General features: G+C 47.3%; 1 protein-coding gene across 11 annotated transcripts in view; it reads left to right on the top strand.

The window, feature by feature from the left end:
• STARD8 (StAR related lipid transfer domain containing 8) overlaps positions 1–18,015 on the top strand; it is a 144,276-nt gene that overhangs the window by 106,120 nt on the left and 20,141 nt on the right. For 6 of the 11 annotated variants that reach the window (XM_048865023.2, XM_075132463.1, XM_048865024.2 and 3 more), the window contains 2 exons: positions 7,043–7,114; positions 11,736–11,817. In XM_048865023.2, coding sequence (XP_048720980.1) covers positions 7,043–7,114; positions 11,736–11,817 — 154 coding nt within the window. Of the gene's footprint in view, positions 1–3,338; positions 3,586–7,042; positions 7,115–9,683; positions 10,993–11,735; positions 11,818–18,015 lie in introns of those variants that run through there. The other 5 variants (XM_048865032.2, XM_048865031.2, XM_048865028.2 and 2 more) reach the window with 4 other exon arrangements.

The following is an 18,015-nucleotide window of genomic DNA, read 5'->3' as shown; positions in this document are numbered from 1 at the left end:
ACAGGTGAACTCAGGTGACCCGAGTTTTACCCCTGATGGCACTGCTGCTGAAAAACACCTATTTAAACAGTATATGCTCCATACCCAACTGCTAGCATGGGATAGTTCCTAATGGTATGTTCTGCACCGCTTTTCTCCAGCTTAGCTTTATAGATATATATTTATCATCGATATCAAGGAGAGAGATGAGTGCATTCTGCACTTAACAGGTCAAATTCTGCTTTCCCTTACACTTGTGCAATCTGATTCCAGCGTCAAATTCAATGAGGTTGCAGCAGCATCAGTGAGAGCAGAGCTAGGCACCACAGGCAAAATTCATTCCTGCTATAACTCCAGTATAGTTAAAACAGGGATGAATCTGGCCCAATATGTTTAGCATAAGTAAGGATCCGAGTCCTACATGTAAATTTGCTATTTCAGAGCCCAGTCCTCTTAAGAAACAGATGTGTTCTCCACGGCCCAGCGGACATACCAGACTTTTCTGTAGGTTCCATAATAAATAGGAAGGTATTTACATTTACAGACTAGGGAGAGAAATTAAGTTCCACTTCTGCATATTTAACTTATTATGCAATCGTTTATTTTAAACCAGGATGGAAACAAAACCCACACCAAAGTGCTGCACACACTAACGCCAGAGCTGAGATGGAGTCTAATAGAAAGAGCCTGCATTCCCCCTCACATCTGCTCAGCATCTTATTTCATAGCTTTCCATGATGGGCATCTTTGTGATGTGGTTTGCTTTTCACACACTAATTGCCTGTGTGAGACTTTTTTTTTTATGAGGAATTTGGAAACTTGCTCTGAAATTCTGGAACCCTGGTTGTGTTGTGTTGTTTTGTTTTGTTTGTAAGGGGAGGTGCGGAGCTGGAGCTCTGGGAAATAGTTTTCTAGCTGCAATTAAATCTGCCTCCACTGTTTGTGCCTTGCTGGTTTTAGACTGATCCACGTTTTGTTGTACCCCACTGGTTTTTCTAGCTCTCTCTCTCTTTCTGTCACAAGGCTTAACTGAGCAGTCATTAGTGGCTTGGGGTTTTCCACAGTCCCTTAAAACACCGAGGGAGAGATTCTGCCCCCTGCTCTGGCCCCTATTTGCCACTTTAGCTGGTGTTTAGGGGCCCTAAAGGTGCCCAAAGTGACTAGAGAAGAATTGCCTCAGCACAAGCACAGCTTAGGCCAGGCCTGCATAATTATCCTGCACTTCTCTTCCTGTAAGCGCCAATGCAAACGCCGACTGTAAATGCATGCTGGGAGTGGGGTGGGGGTGTCTCTATCACCCCTGGCACTACAGAGTGTTACAGTCGAGAGACAGCTCTGGTAGGCTGCTATAATTTTGAGCAACCTCTGTGGCTGTTCTAATTTCTGTGTGGGACACGTCGGCCTACAGCTGCCCAGAATCCAGAGGGTGCAAAGGTGATTTAAAGCCATTTTTGCCCCGTTCTCCCCTTGGGTTTGCACCTTATGTGCTGCAGCTCCAAAAGGCGGAGAACTGGACCTTACATTTCACACTGCCTCTCCAAGAGAAGGCTGAAGGGCGGGGGTGATCTGATTGCTCTGCACACTCAATGTATTTTCTCTTTGCAATTCAAGTGCATGTGTTAGGATGATATCTGCTGTCATGGCCAACCCGCCTAGGATTGAACCGAGGACCCCCAGAGCTAAATGGGTGAGCTACTACAGCTCGAGCTAAATACCTAAGTTCTGCGGCTGCGGATGCAACAGACTCATATCCTCTGTGGATCAGGCTCAGAGACATATCTCACACATTCGTCAGTGGGTTACATCAACATAAAATTCCTATTTACAAAAAAAAACAAAAAAACCAATCTGCATTACTGATAACCACAGAGATTATGATAGAGTTTCTAAGGTCATTTGTGTTGCATTTGAGCAGCAGTAATTTCTGCACTTTCAGTAGTGAAACTAGAATAAATTTCACCTTGTTTCAGTTTCCCTTTATGACTCTCATTCAGTAGCTTGGTGCTGTTGTGTTTGGGTTCCCAACATGACAGCGGAGAAAATTAAAAATAAAACTTCTATTTTAATTGAAATGAAAAAGGTACCAAGAAAACACAAATGGGGCTAAATCCTGGCATCTTCTTACCCCAGCTTAGCATGTTATTTGTGGTTTATTGTTCATGGTGGATTCTCAGGAAAGCAGGAGGTTTCGGGGCAATGCTTTTATTTGACAATTCCATCAACAACATGATGAATGAAACCGTATCCAGTGTCTGACTCAGAGAACTGTGGTCTCCATGTCTCTCTCTAGCCTGCTTCTTGTTGGGAACCGCTAGAAGGCACTGTGCCACAGTTCAGCCTGAACCGTATGCAAAATAGAGAGATCCTGCATCGCGAAGTCTGGGATATGGACTCATAGCAAGTGGGACACATTGGAAATCATAGAAATGGGGTACTTTGCATGACTTTTTCTCTTTTAAATCATAACCTCATTTCTTCTGGGCCTTGTGGAAGAAGTGGATACTTTAGAGAGACTGGAAGAGGGGGTGTTGGGCTGGTGAGCTGGGTTGGGAAGGGTATTTACTCAGGCAGTAATGGCTCCCAGTGGCTTTTTTGAAGTCGAGTGGGGTTATTCTGGTTTTACGCTGGTATAATATAGAGAAGAATTTGCCCCGTTTTGGACCTCCGCTGGTGACAGTGAGCTGCTAAGCTGATCATGGTTTCAAGGCCTTTGCAGAGCTTGTGATGCGTGGGTGAGAAAGAGGAATCTGGCTGGAAATCTCGCAGGCTGTCTTGCAATCTTTGTTAATGCTGCAGCATGTGCACCTGTGACATCTCTCTGGGTGCTACTGTGATGTTGTTTTCCTTTGGTCAGGACTTTGGAATCCATTTGAGTTATTGTCGTAACTATTGTTCTACCCATTCTTCTTGCGGCTCAGAAAGATTCTTTTCAGGATTTCCGTGGGAAAGTACTTTTCATGGAAAGGGTGGGAGGGAAAGAGGAAATTGACTGCAGTCTCTTGGCCTGAACAGAAACACTTTGAAACCTTTTCGGTGCTGGGCTGGTGATGGCGGTGAGTTTACCATGGGTGGTTAGGCTGTTGGAGCTATGATCCCCATGTTCCCAGTGCAGCGGCTCTTGGGAACCCATTCTTAGAGGAACTGTTTGGGGGAAAACAAAGGAATCACCATTGAAGGCTGAACCGTTTAAAAGGCAGAGAGCTCCATTCCGACAAGCTAGAGAAAAGGCAGATTTCCCCCTCCTCCATCCAGTGCATTTTGGACTGACTCCAGTACAAGGGAAGGAAATGTCGCTCTCTGACTTCACGTTTCCATTGGTGATGTGAAGTACAGTTCATTTAGATCCCAGATCTGCCAAGTGAGCACATGCCATTCCCTGCCTTTCTGGAGGGGTAGATGGGAGCCCGCCTCTGCCGAGAATCCTTTGATTCCACGTCCTTTCCCTCTCCCGCCATCTGTCTGTCTGCAGCTAGGATAGTCTTTGGACACCATAGTGTGGCTGGTTTTGCTCCTGTGAGTCCCAGAGGTTGCATGGATGGTTGATCAGCCTGCTCGGCGTCAGTTCTGCAATGCTGTTTTATCAGTTCAATCTGCCTACTGTAAGAGGTAAGCTCAGCACAGCAGTGTGTGCTAAAAAAGGGATCACAAAACTCCCTTTGTGGCTCCTGTTTGTTTCTTAGCTTTTCTCTTTGGAAGTATTCTCACCCCGGTCAGTTCTGTTTTTAAAAAAGAAAAAGATCCAGGGTCTTGTTTGGTGACCAGAGTGGAGTTTGGAGGGTCTCCGTCTAGTTTTTGATAAATAGGTATCACCATCACAAAAACTGCCACTTTTATTGGCCTCCTTAATGGACTGCAGAAACTGATCTCCTCTTTCATTTCTAGTAGGGGTCCCTTCCAGGTCAGAGTAAGGCATGTTGGGTGAGGAGGTGTGTGGGCCGCAGCTGTTCTGCGAATAGAAGAGAGATTCATTCTCCCGGGCTGTCAACCTGGCAACTTTGATTTGACAGAAGATAATGGAGCATGGGTATTTTCCTGCAGCTGAGTTACAACATTCACATTTTTAAAAAGCATTCCCCCTGCAATGGAAGGAGGTGAAATGTCTTTTATTCTGCGATTCTGGATGGGATGTGCAGTCGGGCAGGCAAGGGTTCGTGTTCGCACGGTCTTTGCAGCGTGATCTGTGTTTAACTGGGAATGACCTGATGGCTTTCCTCCCAATGCTTGTGCTCAGCTAAGCACGGTGCCCTTAGGTTGCCAGTAAATGTTTTCTCCTTTTAAAATAGGACATAAAATACGGATTTACTCTCCTCCCTAAGATCTGGAAATACCTCCAGTGCAAGAAGGGGGAGCAGAAGTCACACCGCATGGTCCTTACGAGTGATCAGAAAATAGGGTGACCAGATAGTGAGTGTAAAAAATCGGGACAGGGAGTGTGGGGGTAATAGTTGCCTATATAAGAAAAAGCCCCCAAAATTGGGACTGTCCCTATAAAATCGGGACATCTGGTCACCTTATCAGAAAAAAGTGATCCCTTCTATCAGGCTTCTCTGAGCTCTTTATATTTTGCATATGGTGCACTTCGCTGTGTGCTGCTGTTCCAAGTCTCCTGTGTTATACAGTTTACAGCTGCGTGATGTGGGTTGGAGGAGACAAACACACACTTATGTGCACATTTTCCAAAGTAACTTTCCCTGAATTAAAATGACAACTACTTTCCAAAGTAACTTAACCTTAATTCAAATGACAGCTGGACTGGAGTGCCAAAATTTGGATCCGGATTTACATTTTGGATTTTGACTCTCAGAATTCAGGTGGATCATCCAGATCCAGGGTTTTGGTTCGGCCCAATACAGAGTTAAGGGCAGCTGAAAAATCTGGATCCTGATCTAGAATGATATTCCAAAGCCCAGAGGCATTTGAACCCAAGATTTTAGCTCAGTCCTATCTCTAAGTGAAATGTTTATTTTGTGCTTTTTTTCCATTGCTCTATAATAAATATATTGAGTGCTCCTGACAGGGGTTGTTGATGTCATTGGGGGTGCTTCCTTCCAAGATGCTCTTGCCTGAACCAGCCATTTGTCCATCTATAGGACAGCAGAGCTGCTGTTAAGGGGAAAGTGGGCGAGGAAGAATCTATGTGAATTTACAATAGGATTTTCTCTCTTGTAAAATACGTTGGTCCTGATCATAAACTTTAATCTTGCCCAGCAGTCTGATGACTGCTGACATCAGACAACAGCTTCCCTCAGCTGCATGGGATTGTGGCTGACAACCTCGGGTTCTGAAAGTTCTAGAAATTTCCTAGAAAACAAAGTGTCAGCTGTTCTATTGGCTCCCCCAGAGGATTTTCAAGCCACGTATAAGCAAATACCCATAGCACTGTCAGTAATTCAGAGCTGGGCCCCTTACTAAGTTTTGTAAGAACCTGGTCGCTGTCCTGATTTCTGTTTCACAAACACTCTCTGGCTGGTTGCTGGCAGCGGTCTGAGGTATTGCCCTGTGGCCTCATTTTCATGTTTGCTGAGTGCTCTGAATTCCCATTAAAGTCAATGGGGGCTGTGAAAATCAGACCACAGGGCAATAGCCTAGAGCAGGGGTGCAGAGGTCAGAGTTCATATCCCTCATATGTCATGAATGAGGAAGCCTGATTATATCCCCCTTGCTCATATTAAGTAGCCCCTAATTCCATGACTAGTCCCATTGATTCCAGTGGGGTTGCTAACATAGTCTCTGGTCCTAGACTTCTTTTGTGGTGGAAGCCTGCAGAGGGCCTGTCAAGTGATCAGCCCCCAAACTTTTATGAGCCCTAACTTATTTTTTAAAGATTCTTCCTCTCTCCTGGCAAATTGATATTTGAACAAATGGATATAAACTGGCCACTAGGAAATTTAGATTAGAAATTAGACGAAGGTTTCTAACCATCAGAGGAGTGAAGTTTTGGAATAGCCTTCCGAGGGAAGTAGTGGGGACAAAAGATCTATCTTGCTTTAAGATTAAACTCGATAAGTTTATGGAGGAGATGGTATGATGGGATAACATGGTTTTGGTAATTAAATATTCATGGTAAATAGGCCCAATGGCCTGTGATGGGTTTTTAGATGGGGTAAGATCCAAGTTACCCGGGAAGGAATTTTCTGTAGTATCTGGCTGATGAATCTTGCCCATATGCTCAGGGTTTAGCTGATCGCCATATTTGGGGTCGGGAAGGAATTTTCCTCCAGGGCAGATTGGAAGGCCCTGGAGGTTTTTCGCCTTCCTCTGTAGCATGGGGCACGGGTCACTTGCTGGAGGATTCTCTGCTCCTTGAGGTCTTCAAACTACAATTTGGGGACTTCAATAGCACAGATATAGATGTGAGGTCTTTTTTAGGAGTGGTGGGTGAAATTCTGTGGCCTGCATTGTGCAGGAGGTCAGACTAGATGATCATAATGGTCCCTTCTGGCCTAAATATCTATGAATCTATGAAAATTGTCACTCAGTTCAGGGAGTTTAGAAACCAAATATTTCAGCAGGAGATTAAAAGCATTTCTTGTGGTCAAATCCCTATGTTGCAACTCCATAGTCCGTTCCATACCCTTTCTGTGCTGATGCTAAGGGACAATAAGTCCTGTTAGAGGATGGGAGAAGGAGACTACATTTCTGCAGCACAGAAATAGGAACAAAGGGTGAGGGTCCAATGCCCCTCTCATAAGGTGCATTATTCTAATGCTAAAGGAGAATAGATCCTAGAATAGAATCCGTAAATGCTCCATTTGGGTTGTGCTCTCAGGGTCCTGATGTCGTCTCCTTCTAACCACTCCCCTCCCATGCATAGGTGCTAGCCCAGGCTTGTTGAATGAATGCTGCCAACGGGGGATTTGTGGGTTTTACACATCCCATTTCATGTAAATATATTTACTTTGGCTGGAGTGCATTTAAAAATGGGTTCAGGCCACGAAGGTTGGATCCAGATGTAGTTCAGAAGCTCGGGAGTGTTTGGACTGGCCCAGACCCTATGCATGTTGCCATACTTTGGAGATAATGAAGTTGAGATTCTCAAAGTAGTTCATTTGCTTTGTTTCAGAAGTCGAGGCCAAGAAAGCTTGTGACTGGCTGCGTGCAGCAGGATTTCCTCAGTATGCACAACTTTATGAAGGTAAGTGTCACCTCTCCTGCATTCTCTGGTTTGGGGGAGCGCTGGGGGGAGAGGTAGAACTCTCATTTCTCTAAGAGCATGCCTTTGAAAACAGGACTGCACCATGTGTAGAAGGGATGCCAGTCCCACCAGTCTGGGGTTCTAGTCCTGAGCTGTTACACGTGCTCCCTTAGCCAGGAAGAGCTGAGAGAACCCGTGAGACAGCACTTAACTCCCAAGAGGAAAGATGACCCCCAGCGCTCTTGGGCCAGTGCTCGATGCAGTGTTGATGAGCTCCAGGTATCGTCAGCCTTGGATGGATGGGAAAATGAGAACAAATCCAGAGTATCATCCTGTTCCTCATCAGGATGGGTTCTGCAGAGTGAGACTGGGTGTAGTTGGTTGCTCAAGTCTGGAGATGTGTCTGAACAGCAGCCTTCTTCCTATGTGATCAGGGATGGCTGCTACCCGAGAGTGGCTGCTATACTTTTGTTGTCACTGTGGTAGTGACTGTCTGTCTGATTTTGTGCTCTGATCCATGACAACATTGTCCCTGGCAGCTGTGCTTAGGGTCTTGGCTAGCTGGAGCCTGGGTTGGGGAGTAGACCTGATGGTATGGTATGCTCAGACCATGGGGCTATTCATTCCAGGCCTTCCCTATTCTTTCCAGTTTTGATGACCCAGAAATACCTGACGTGTGTGTGTGTGTGTGTCTTAACTAGATGTAGATGGCAGGGGAAGTTCTCAGATCACTGGAGCCAGACTGAAATACTGGGGAAGAGGAAGAGATGGAGGGGGCAGTTTGCTAATTGTATGCTTATATGTTACAACTTGAAGCCTTCCGACTTGATAGAGGCCTGGAGAACGAGTCTTGTTATCGGCCTTTCTGCATTCCTAAACCTCTGCCCTTCAGGCAGCACCACTAGAAAGTTCCCAGGATGCCTGACCAGGCCAGGGGGAAGACAGATTTGCATAGATGACAGTGTTGGCAGGTATTTTAATAAGCTCTTGCTGGAGTTGGTGATGCATGTGCAGCTGAGCTGGCCATGGCACAGGAGTGGGAATGAAGATTTCTTTGCTGGCAAATGCCATTCCCCAACTCAGTATGCAGGAGCCAGGTTTGTGCGCTCCCCGAGTATAGCACCTCTGTGCTGGGAGCTGCATTTCTCTATTGGGAGGTCCCAGAAGGAAGGATATTTTAGGAGAGGCGGCTGGATGAATCCAGCTGACTTGCTCATGCGTTGTGTGTTTCTCAGGGCTTGTCTACGTGTACAGTGTGGCTGTGATGATGTAGTGAAGACGCTACCTATGCCAAAAGGAGAGCTGCTCCTGTCAGCGTAGTTAATCCACCTCCCTGAGAGGCAGTAGCTACATAGATGGGAGAAGCTCTCCTGTCGACATAGCACTGTCTACACCGGATTTTCCACATCCCTGAGTGATGTAGCTATACTGACGTAAGTTTGTAGTGTAGACCAGGGTTCACAAACCCCATCTGCAAATTAACCCTTGCAGAGTGTGTTTCTGGACCTAACTTTGTTTACTAACACATGGTGAAGGCCAGTGGTCCCCATGGAGGTTGAAAAATCACAGCTTTGGCTCAGCTTAGCCTGAGGAAGGAGGAGGCTAGAACAATAGCTGGAAGCCTGGCCTCCAGGCAATGTGCAAAGCCAGCTATTGTTCAGCTGGGACACTTCCACTTGCCCCCTCCCAGCAACATAAGCACACAAAGCAAGATAGTCCCTCCTTGCTGATAGCTTTACAGCCTGCCTCTTTGTTTCTAGTTTCTATTTTAGGGGTGACCTCTGTGTGCATCCAAGTGTAAAGACTGACCAGATTTCTGGAATCTAGGCCCAGATCTGATTGCCTGTGAGCTGGTTACAGCTCACTCTCAGCGAGACAAGAATTGGGTTCTAGACACTGGAGTCTGTCAAGAAACAGTCTAAACTCAGTACTGGTCTAACAAAGCCTTCTACATCCTTCTGCAGCTTCTCTTTCTACTTCTTCCTGTTCTCTGTGGGCTCAGCATTCCCTTCATCCCTGTGTTGCAACCTGCACTGGATGGCTTCAGTTACAATCAGGCTTCTGCCCTCATGAATAGAATAAAAAGTATATATGTATGTCCCCAGCAGAGCTTCCTAGAAGAGGGAAAGAAGCAGAAAGTTCCATGTGGTTTTCTAAGGACCTTGCTATGCAGATCTAATCTACCTGGAAGGCTTGTAGATACTACAGTGATGATGTGCATTATGGAAAACCCTATGATAACTGTTTGCTAGTGATAGCTGTGTTTAAAGACATGACTCTTCTAAACATATGCTAACTTCCCTCCTCCCCCCAGCCCCTGCCCAGATGCCAGCCAACGTGTCTGTCCTCCGAAACTTGACTCATGACTTTTGAGTGAGGTCTGGGGGAGGCTGAGTGAGGTCCCGGAGCAGCCATGCTGCTGTGCACATTCCATACCACTTGATTGACACAGGCCTGGTGGGTTAGCAGAGGGAGAGTGTCTGTCTGAGAGAGTTTGCAGCACAGCTAATGAAGTCTCCCTACCCTGGCCCTTCTCACTGCTCTCCTCTTTTCCTTCCTGTGGGTGCAGGTGTGGATTTTTCCTGTGAGCCAAAGCTGTGGGCTCTTTGAATGCCAATGAAAGATATTCAAACCAGCCATTCTCAGCTGGGGACCCGTCCATGCTCGCTGGCTGAGGAGGAAGCCCTGATACATCACATCACTGCTGTGGCTACCGGATGTATAACAACTGGCTTTTCTCCAGAAAACAGGGGCCTTATTGTTTGGGTTGGGTCTAGATTTGGAGCATTGGAAACACTGTGAGCAGTGCATTTTCAGAGAGTGCAACTCTGCTGTCTGAGCCACTCATGCTTGGCTCCAAAAGTGGGTTGTTTGGTAGTGGCCTGAGAGGCTTAACAGATGATTTTGGGGATGCTGCCACACTCCAAAAAAACGGCATGGGTCCAGATCCATGTGTCTCCCCCACTCCTGACAGTGGTGCTCCAGAGGCAGGTGCCTTTAGTAAGATTATTCTTATTCTGCATACTCGAGAGAGAGTGTGATCTAACAAGTTAGAGGGAGTCAGGTGTTCGGACTTCTGTCCCCATCTCCACCAGACATACTGTGGGACCCTGGGCAAGTCATTTAGCAGGGATCATCATACCCCCACTAGTCAAGCAGGGAGAGATCCTCGCGTGGAAGAGGAGAAAGAAGCGCATAGTGTTGTGGTTATCATCACTGTCTGAAACGAATTCAGGAGCATCAGTGATTCCTGCCCTGAGGAGAATAACTTGCTGTCTTGCAGCCTCCTCTCTTGGGTAGCCACTGGGGATGGGGTCAGTTACCTGTGCTCTGACACATACATGTACCTGTTAATTTAAAGCTCCCAATGAAACCCTAAGTATTCAGGAACATGTGGCCGAACAAATTAAGCACGAAGGGGCTGTTTGAAGAGGGAAATAATACAGTAACCTATTCCCCTCCCCCTTTCCTGGTGACCTCTTCTCCCCCTGCTTTCATCCTTCAGGTACTTTCAGAAAGCTGGTCAAGTGCCAAAGGGGAAGTCAGACCCTGTGCAGGGAGAGGTTTACCCTCTGCAGTGCTCGCACTCTACCCTCCCATGGGTGTGACTGCAGCCTGTGTTCCAGATGTGGCAAGGTGGGGGAGAGATGTGCTTACCTGTGGGGGCGTGGATGCGTGAGGGCTGTGTGGGGCATTGAGTGCAGATGGGTGTTTATTTGTGAATTGGCTGATCTGTCAATACAGTTGGATGGGATAGTTTAAAAAAATGGAAAGTGTTTCCCCAGGAGGCGCGCTTGGCTCCAAGCAGCACATGCCAGGGTCATTTAACCATGGAGTATTTACCCTGCAGGGAGGAAACTGTGTCTGAGAATAAGCAGGTGAGATAGGCAGCTGCTGAGTAACGGGGTTTACATTTCTTAGTGCTCTTTTTACATCGTGCTTTGGTTTATATCCCTGGTGCTACCCTCTCGTTTTCTGTGGGCTTTGTTTCTCCCCCTCCGCCCATCTCCACAGTCTAACTCATCCTTTTCATCTCTGCATTTCTCCTGTGCCCATCACCATGACAGCTAGGCACCACTGAGTCTCCCCTCTTCCACCTCCGGGTCTCTCCCCCTTCTCCTTTTCCGGCTGCCCTACAGAAGCTGCCAAACGTGAAGCTGCAAGGGGGGAATGTCTGGCCAGCCTCCTTCCTGCGCTGTTGGAGTCTGACCCTTGAGCCCTGCCCCTTGGGAGCTCCCTTTGGCAGTTCGGGGCTGTCTGCAAAGCGGTGATATAATGCTCGCTACCTTCTGGGAAGGACAATGTTGCTTCTCCCTCCCGTTCTACCATCCCAGGAAGTGTCCGGATGTTGTCCCATGGCGAAGCTGCTCCATGTGGAACGCAGATGCACTGCCCAAGCATTAATCTTATCTTTCACCTGTTGCTCACAGTCTTCATGGCTGGGGTTCAGAAGTCTCCCACCCTCCCCCCTTCTGTGGCTCTCCCATTTTCCTCCCTGTTCTTCCCGTCTCCAGGTCACACCTCCTCTCCCTCCCCTCCCCCATATGCCCACTTTGTCTCCTGGTAGAGCTGCTGACTCAACTTGTGACTGTAATTCTCCTCTTCCCCTTCTCCCCCTCAGACTCGCTGTTCCCTATTGACATCACGTCCGTGAAGAAAGACCACAGCTTTCTGGACCAGGATTCCCTCAAATCCCTGTGCAGGTAAAGCTTCCCACAAACCAAACTAACCTCTGCAAAGAATGGAGGAACCATGCCTTGGGCTGTCTCTGTCTCTGCTGCCTTGTGCTGCGTTGTGCCAGCCCCAAGGCTAATCCTCAGAGAGCCTTCTGAGACTCTCCAGGAAAGGGGTAACATGGATGGGAGACAGCACAGGCTAGTGGGGCTCAGGGGACATAGGTTCTAACCCTGTCTCCGACACTGATTTGCTGAAAGAGACTGAGTGACTACAGCCTCACTTTCTCCATTTGTACAACAGGGTGTTGGGATGCTTTACTCATTCAGGCGTAACATGCTTTGAGCTCCCTAGATAGAAGGTGCAAGACCCAAGTATTATATTATTTATACACACACCGAGCTCTTGAACAGTAGACACATCTTCCAAAAAATGCCCTTTCTAGATTTACCTGGTGTGTTTGCCTGTGTTTTGACTTTTTGCTTGTGCAATCCCAGTCTCTTGTGGCTGTATTTCAAAGTGAAACAGGTGCTACGTGCAGAAAGTCTGGCCATCGATTATCCATCCCAAAAGGATGTGGTTGGGGTGAGCATCTCCGAGTTGGGCCATGTCTCTCAGTCTTAGCTGGACTTTATGGGACTTCAGAATTGGCCAGGGAGTACGAGGAGCACTCACTCGTAAAGACTTGTAGCCCCTTCCCTTTCCCATTCTGCCCAGATGTGCAGAGAGGAGCAGAAATTACACCAAGTCAGTTGAGGTGAAAGATAAGAGTGGGCACAGAAGTTAACCAAAGATCTCAGACTTTTCTAGAAGATTCCACTTGGGTTGGGATGTGAAAATGGGCGAACGTTCAAGGCGGGACTTGTTCTGTGTCTGAACCATCTGCCCATTCTCCACTCTTTTACCATTAACTTCTACATAGTTCTCCCTGTGCATATGGGATCCAGAAAGAAGTGAAGCACTTTCCCACTGTTCCGATCTATGTTATAGTGATGGTGCTTCATCACTTCTCTAACAATTGAAGAGTATTTGAAAATCCTCTCTCCAGGCTTCAGTGCGGGAGTTTTGTTTCTTGTTGTTCTGCTGAGACTGGATTCACAATGGGGCTCCTTATGCCAGAAACGCCATCTGTGAGCAGAATTTCACTTGGGTGACTTGTGTATGTCATGTGTAAATAAAAGAAAATGCTCCGTGAGTGATTTACTGAGCTTTTGAAAAATAAAAGATGCTATATGCATATCAGACGCTGTCAACTATCCCTTACAGTGGTTTGGGAGGAATTGGATACTCTGCAGTGGATCCTGTAGTTGTGTGTTTGTTCTGTGGTAGTGGATTCTCTTCAGCTGATTCTTTGTTTAGCCTGTAATCTGTTCTACCTTGCATTTTACTGTGGTCTGAGAGCTCTGTGTGGCTTGAAGCTTGTCTCTCTCACCAACAGAAATTGGTCCAATAAAAGATTGGACCCACCTTATCTCTCTTGGGTTCTTTACTTGTAGATTAATTTTCTTTCGCGGAATAAACAGTTGTCTGGTTGCGCCAAGTAAGGATTTCCTTTTGAAGAAGTGATTGTCTGGAAGTGTCGGTACAGTTCATATGATTAACATAGTCATCCCAAATGCGTGGGAGGAGAAACTACGGAGTCCTTGCACCAAAACACATTCTCTCTTTATACCAGCAGGGTTGAAAATAGCACCACTAGATTCTGTACATATATTTTTGGGGAGAGGAGGTGGCCTGGTCCCTATGGTGGACACTATTAATACCACTGTCATGACCAAGGGGGGGATACTTAATGGAGAGGGGCTGTCAGATCCTCTGTGGTTTGTGACTATAAATACCTAGTCCAGTCCAGGACTGTGAATGATCCAGGATTTTTAGCTCCCATGTTTTGGGTTCCCATACTCCTCTCCATAGCTACATCCCTGCAGTGAGCCTATAGCTGAGAGGTCGGGTGGATATTTACTATGATCAGTGCCCTTCTCGCTCACAGGAGCAATGGAAACATCTCTGCTAGGCTTTTACCATAATGAGGCTGCTGTAATGTTGTGATTCCTGTGGGTGGATCAGAGCTGCTTCTCCTTGCTGGGGCGGGGCAGTGCAGTGGAGGTTGTATGAAGGTTTTGAAGTTCCTGGGTGATAGTCCATCCCTGTCAAGGCTTTTATGTTTCTTTGTTTCCACTTGTGGCTTAGCATTCAGGAGGCTCGAGGAGTTTCTGGAGTTGTTTCGCTCCGGTAACCTGGAACAGGTCATTTCTGCCTGCTCAGGTGATCACTTTACATAGAGGAGCCTGCATCCTTGCCAACCCCTTTGGGAAGAGAGCACACGGTGGGTGGCATGGGTAGACCTGTGGCTTTTGGACAGGCATGCCTGGAGCCAGCTTTCCAAAGCCATCCAGCAATCTCTGGGGCATGCAAGGTGGCCACATGCAGCATTTAGCTGATTAGCAGGTCAGAAAAGGAAATTAAATGGCTCTTCCAAGAAAATGAAATCCCATACACACGTGTTCACCCCTCCTGCTCTCCCTCTCTTTCATCTTCCTTCTGCCAAAAGTTCATGAATTTAATCCCTTTGCTTTTGAACTTTCTTCTCCAGCCAGCAACAGACAAAGTGAGAGGCTGTTTGACTTATTTCCAGATGGGTGGCAGGCCAGGCGTGCGTCTGGCATTGCAGCTGCCTGTATTGGATCAAACCACTTCTTGTGCTTCCAAGTGCCCACTTGATCCCTTTGCCCCTGCCCCGGAAGGAGGCAGTTCTAGAAAATCTTCCTCCTCACCCCTGGAATCATTATGTTCTTATGAACACAGGCTCTGTCTCAGTCCCTCAGCAGCCTGCATCTCAGATTTTCTGCCCAGTTTATGAAAACGTCTGCGAATATTCACTCCAGTCTTAACCAGCTCTTCGAACTGTCAGCTGAATACTAGTTTGAGTCCTACGGGAAACCACAAACTTTTGACTGGCTTTATCTTCCCTGCAGAAATGGTGGGTTTTTTTACAGCAGGATAACTAATGACTGTTCACTGTGATTAGAAGAGATCAGTGCTATACCACCCGCCCGTGATTGACCTCTCCTTGCCATCTGGTGTGAAAAACAACTGAGCCTTATTTCCACCAGGATTTTACAATGAGATCGCTAATAGCTCATGTGTGTGAGTTACCTTGCTGTTAAAACATACCTTTCTTGGCCCTGAAGACATAGCCCTTGTGTCCTGGAACCTTTGTGTAGTGTGTATATTAACGTTGACAAAGGTGCTAATTAACTTGTGTTAATTGGCAATCTATTAAGTCAAGTTAAAGCAGGACCACAAACTCTAGTCCACACACCCCTGGAGGTGCAATGTCCAGTGGTCTCAGCTCAGCAGTGGGAGCCAGGGACTCCTGAGTTCTAATCCCAGCTCTGATTCCCTCTGTGAATTTGGCAGAGTCACTTCATGTTTCTTCGCTGAATAGCCTGCGTTTCTTTCCGTGTCAGATGTTTGAAGGTGCCCCTCTATTGTGCCTGCAGAACTTGCATGTGTAACCCCCTTCGATTATGTTACATATGCCCCCCCATTTCCATGTGCAAAACCTGCACTCATGCATGTAAATTGGCTGGTTCATAACTTTTGTGGGACCAGTTCAGGAAGCCCCTTTGAAACTATAGCCCTTTAATGCCTGTCAGTACTGGGTGGCTAACCACCACCCCCAGTGAACTCTGGGAATCTCCTCCGCATTGTGCTTTATAGACGACACCTGCCTTCTTCTCAGGGTCCTTGAAAATGCAGAGGGAATGGATGTCCTCAATAGAGGCTGGCAGAGATTTAATTAAATTAATGCCGAGGATTTGCCATCCCACCTGGTGGCTTTTCTCTCTACCTCCCTGCTTGTACACTGCCCATTATATTATTAGCTTCCTTGGGGAAACTGTTATTAAATTGCCCGGAATCTAAACAATGGGAAAAGGGAGTGAGGCTTAATCCGCTGTCAGCTAAGTGTCAAAGCCGTTTAGTCGACTGCTTTGAACAAGTTAATAACAGGCGAGCAGGTCATGTGTCTCATGCTCAGAGCAGAGACTGAGCCCAAACCAGCCAGCTTCTTCCCTCCCCCGCCTCAGAGCATTTCATTAAACGCCTTGTGAGGGGATGCAGTTCATTCCTGTTTCCTTTCACCTCCTGCCGCCACTTCCTTCCCCTGGCTTTTTAAAAGAAAGATTATTTTTTGGAGAGTTCTTTGCTGGTGAAAGGCTGGTGCTGCAGCCCTGGAGGCTGGAGTCCTCTGTTTATCATCTGAGCAGGTACGCCAGGGGCGGTGGCGAGTCAGCTCCCGCCACTGCTGTGAAGGAACCAGCTCCAGCAGAGAGACCCAGCCTCCATGGCCTCACTGCTAAGACATCTACAAGAGGCCAGCCATGACGAGCTCTTCTGTTTACTCTCTCATTTTCGTTCACACTAGCAACTTGTTTTCATGCATGGAGAGAAGCTGTCTGGATTTCTATCTCGCTTTTCAATGAGCTGCCCTTTGTTGTATTTAAGTCTATTTCCTGCAGTCATGAGCGTGAGCTGACAAACCGCAGTGTATACTCCAGTCTCTCACTCCGATTAGCTCCCACGCACACAGACATAAATCACTTCTGGACCTGGAGATTAACGGTTCTTGCAGACCAACCGCCAAGTTTAGCCTTCCCACTCCAGTGTGAGCAGATAGGCTCCTAGCCACTAAATGATGGTGGCAGATTTGTAGCTCTTCTAAAGTTTATAGGCATGTGCCCAGCAACCTTGGAAATAACGGAAACTACCTGGGTGCCCTAGAGGGAATCTCATCATGAGGTCACCACAGGGGAGGAGCAAACAGATTGAGCACTAACTGGAATGAATCGTTCTGTACCCGCTCCGAATGCAGTGCTGAACGGATGGTGAAGTCACATTGCTGGACAGAGCCCAGTGTGATGTGGCCAAGAGCAGTTCAGCTTCCTCTCTGCAATTCTGCCAAAACACCACCATGCTGACATTCTGCAGGCCCTCCTTTGTAGTCCAAGGCTGGAGTGGGGAAACTCTGCCAATTCACTTGAGTCCTGGCCTGCAGCATCACACTATTGTTTAATCTTGTGTTCTGAAGTCCTCTCAATTCACCTCATTCCTGACCTGTAGCTTCCAAGCTGGGCCCTGCCCACCTCTGCTGATGCTGCAGATTCGGATGAAGGTGCATTTGCTCCTATTCCAGTTATTCCCTTGCATTTCAATTCCAACCTTCCCTGTCCTTCACTTCTGCACAGCTATGCCAACGCACTTCCCTGTTAGTCTGCAGCACACTGTGCCATACCTGACCCGCTCCCAAAAGCACAACCAGTGCACCCTAATCCTGCTCGGCAGTACCCCCTATTACTCCAGTCCTGGATTCCTCTGGAGCGGAAGAGAAAAGATTGCCTACCAGCTAAACACATGTTCAGGTGTGGACTGAAGATCTGAGGCCTCTGGAGATGAAAATGGCCTGGGCACTAAACCCAGTGAGCCACTGACTCACCCCCCCCCCCCCCAATTACCTAGAGGTAGTTTTAGGGTTCCTATTTCTAAATCCTCTCCTTGTCATCTGAAAATCAGTGTGAGATCAGGGCTTAGTGGTGCTGTTGGAGAGGGGCTGTTCTGACTGTTAAAGGATGGATTTGTTTTATCTTGTGGGGAAAGGGCTGTTTTTGTATTTAAGATGTGTAACTCCTTCAGGGCCAGAGTGAAGTATTGGGTATTTCCATTAAATGCATTCCCCCCATCCCCAACGTGACCGGAGGTGCCTGGACCAGCCTGACATTCTATGGAGGCCAGTCACATTGCAGCAGCAGTGAACGGGGTTAACTTGTAGCCATGGGAAGGGTAAGAAACAAACTTCAAAAGGTAGGAAGTGGCTTCTGGTCCCAAGTCAAATATGGGACGTACAAAGTAATTGGAATCCACGCGAGAGTCAATCACAGGAAGGGGTGCAATGTACAGTGGGTGGCAGTGGTGAACGTGTGCAGCAGTGGGTGCTGAATCTGATGCTGGCCACAGGGATAGTAAGCTGAAGTGTAACCAGAGGAGTTGCAGGTACTTGCAATTTGGCCAGAGCATCCAGGGACTTGTATTGAAAAACAGTGGGGCATCTCTCTGACTTGGATACTTGTGAAATGGCTCTGGCCCGAGCCATTAAAGCACTCAGGCCATAGGCATGTTGGAGTGGTCTGAACTCTTCAGGGGAGATGCCGAGGCACATGTGGTTCTGC

The sequence above is a fragment of the Caretta caretta genome, chromosome 9, assembly GCF_965140235.1.
Source record: "Caretta caretta isolate rCarCar2 chromosome 9, rCarCar1.hap1, whole genome shotgun sequence".
Lineage (NCBI taxonomy): Eukaryota > Metazoa > Chordata > Testudines > Cheloniidae > Caretta > Caretta caretta.
Note: the sequence above shows the minus strand (reverse complement) of the source record. Positions and strands in the feature narration are given on the sequence as shown.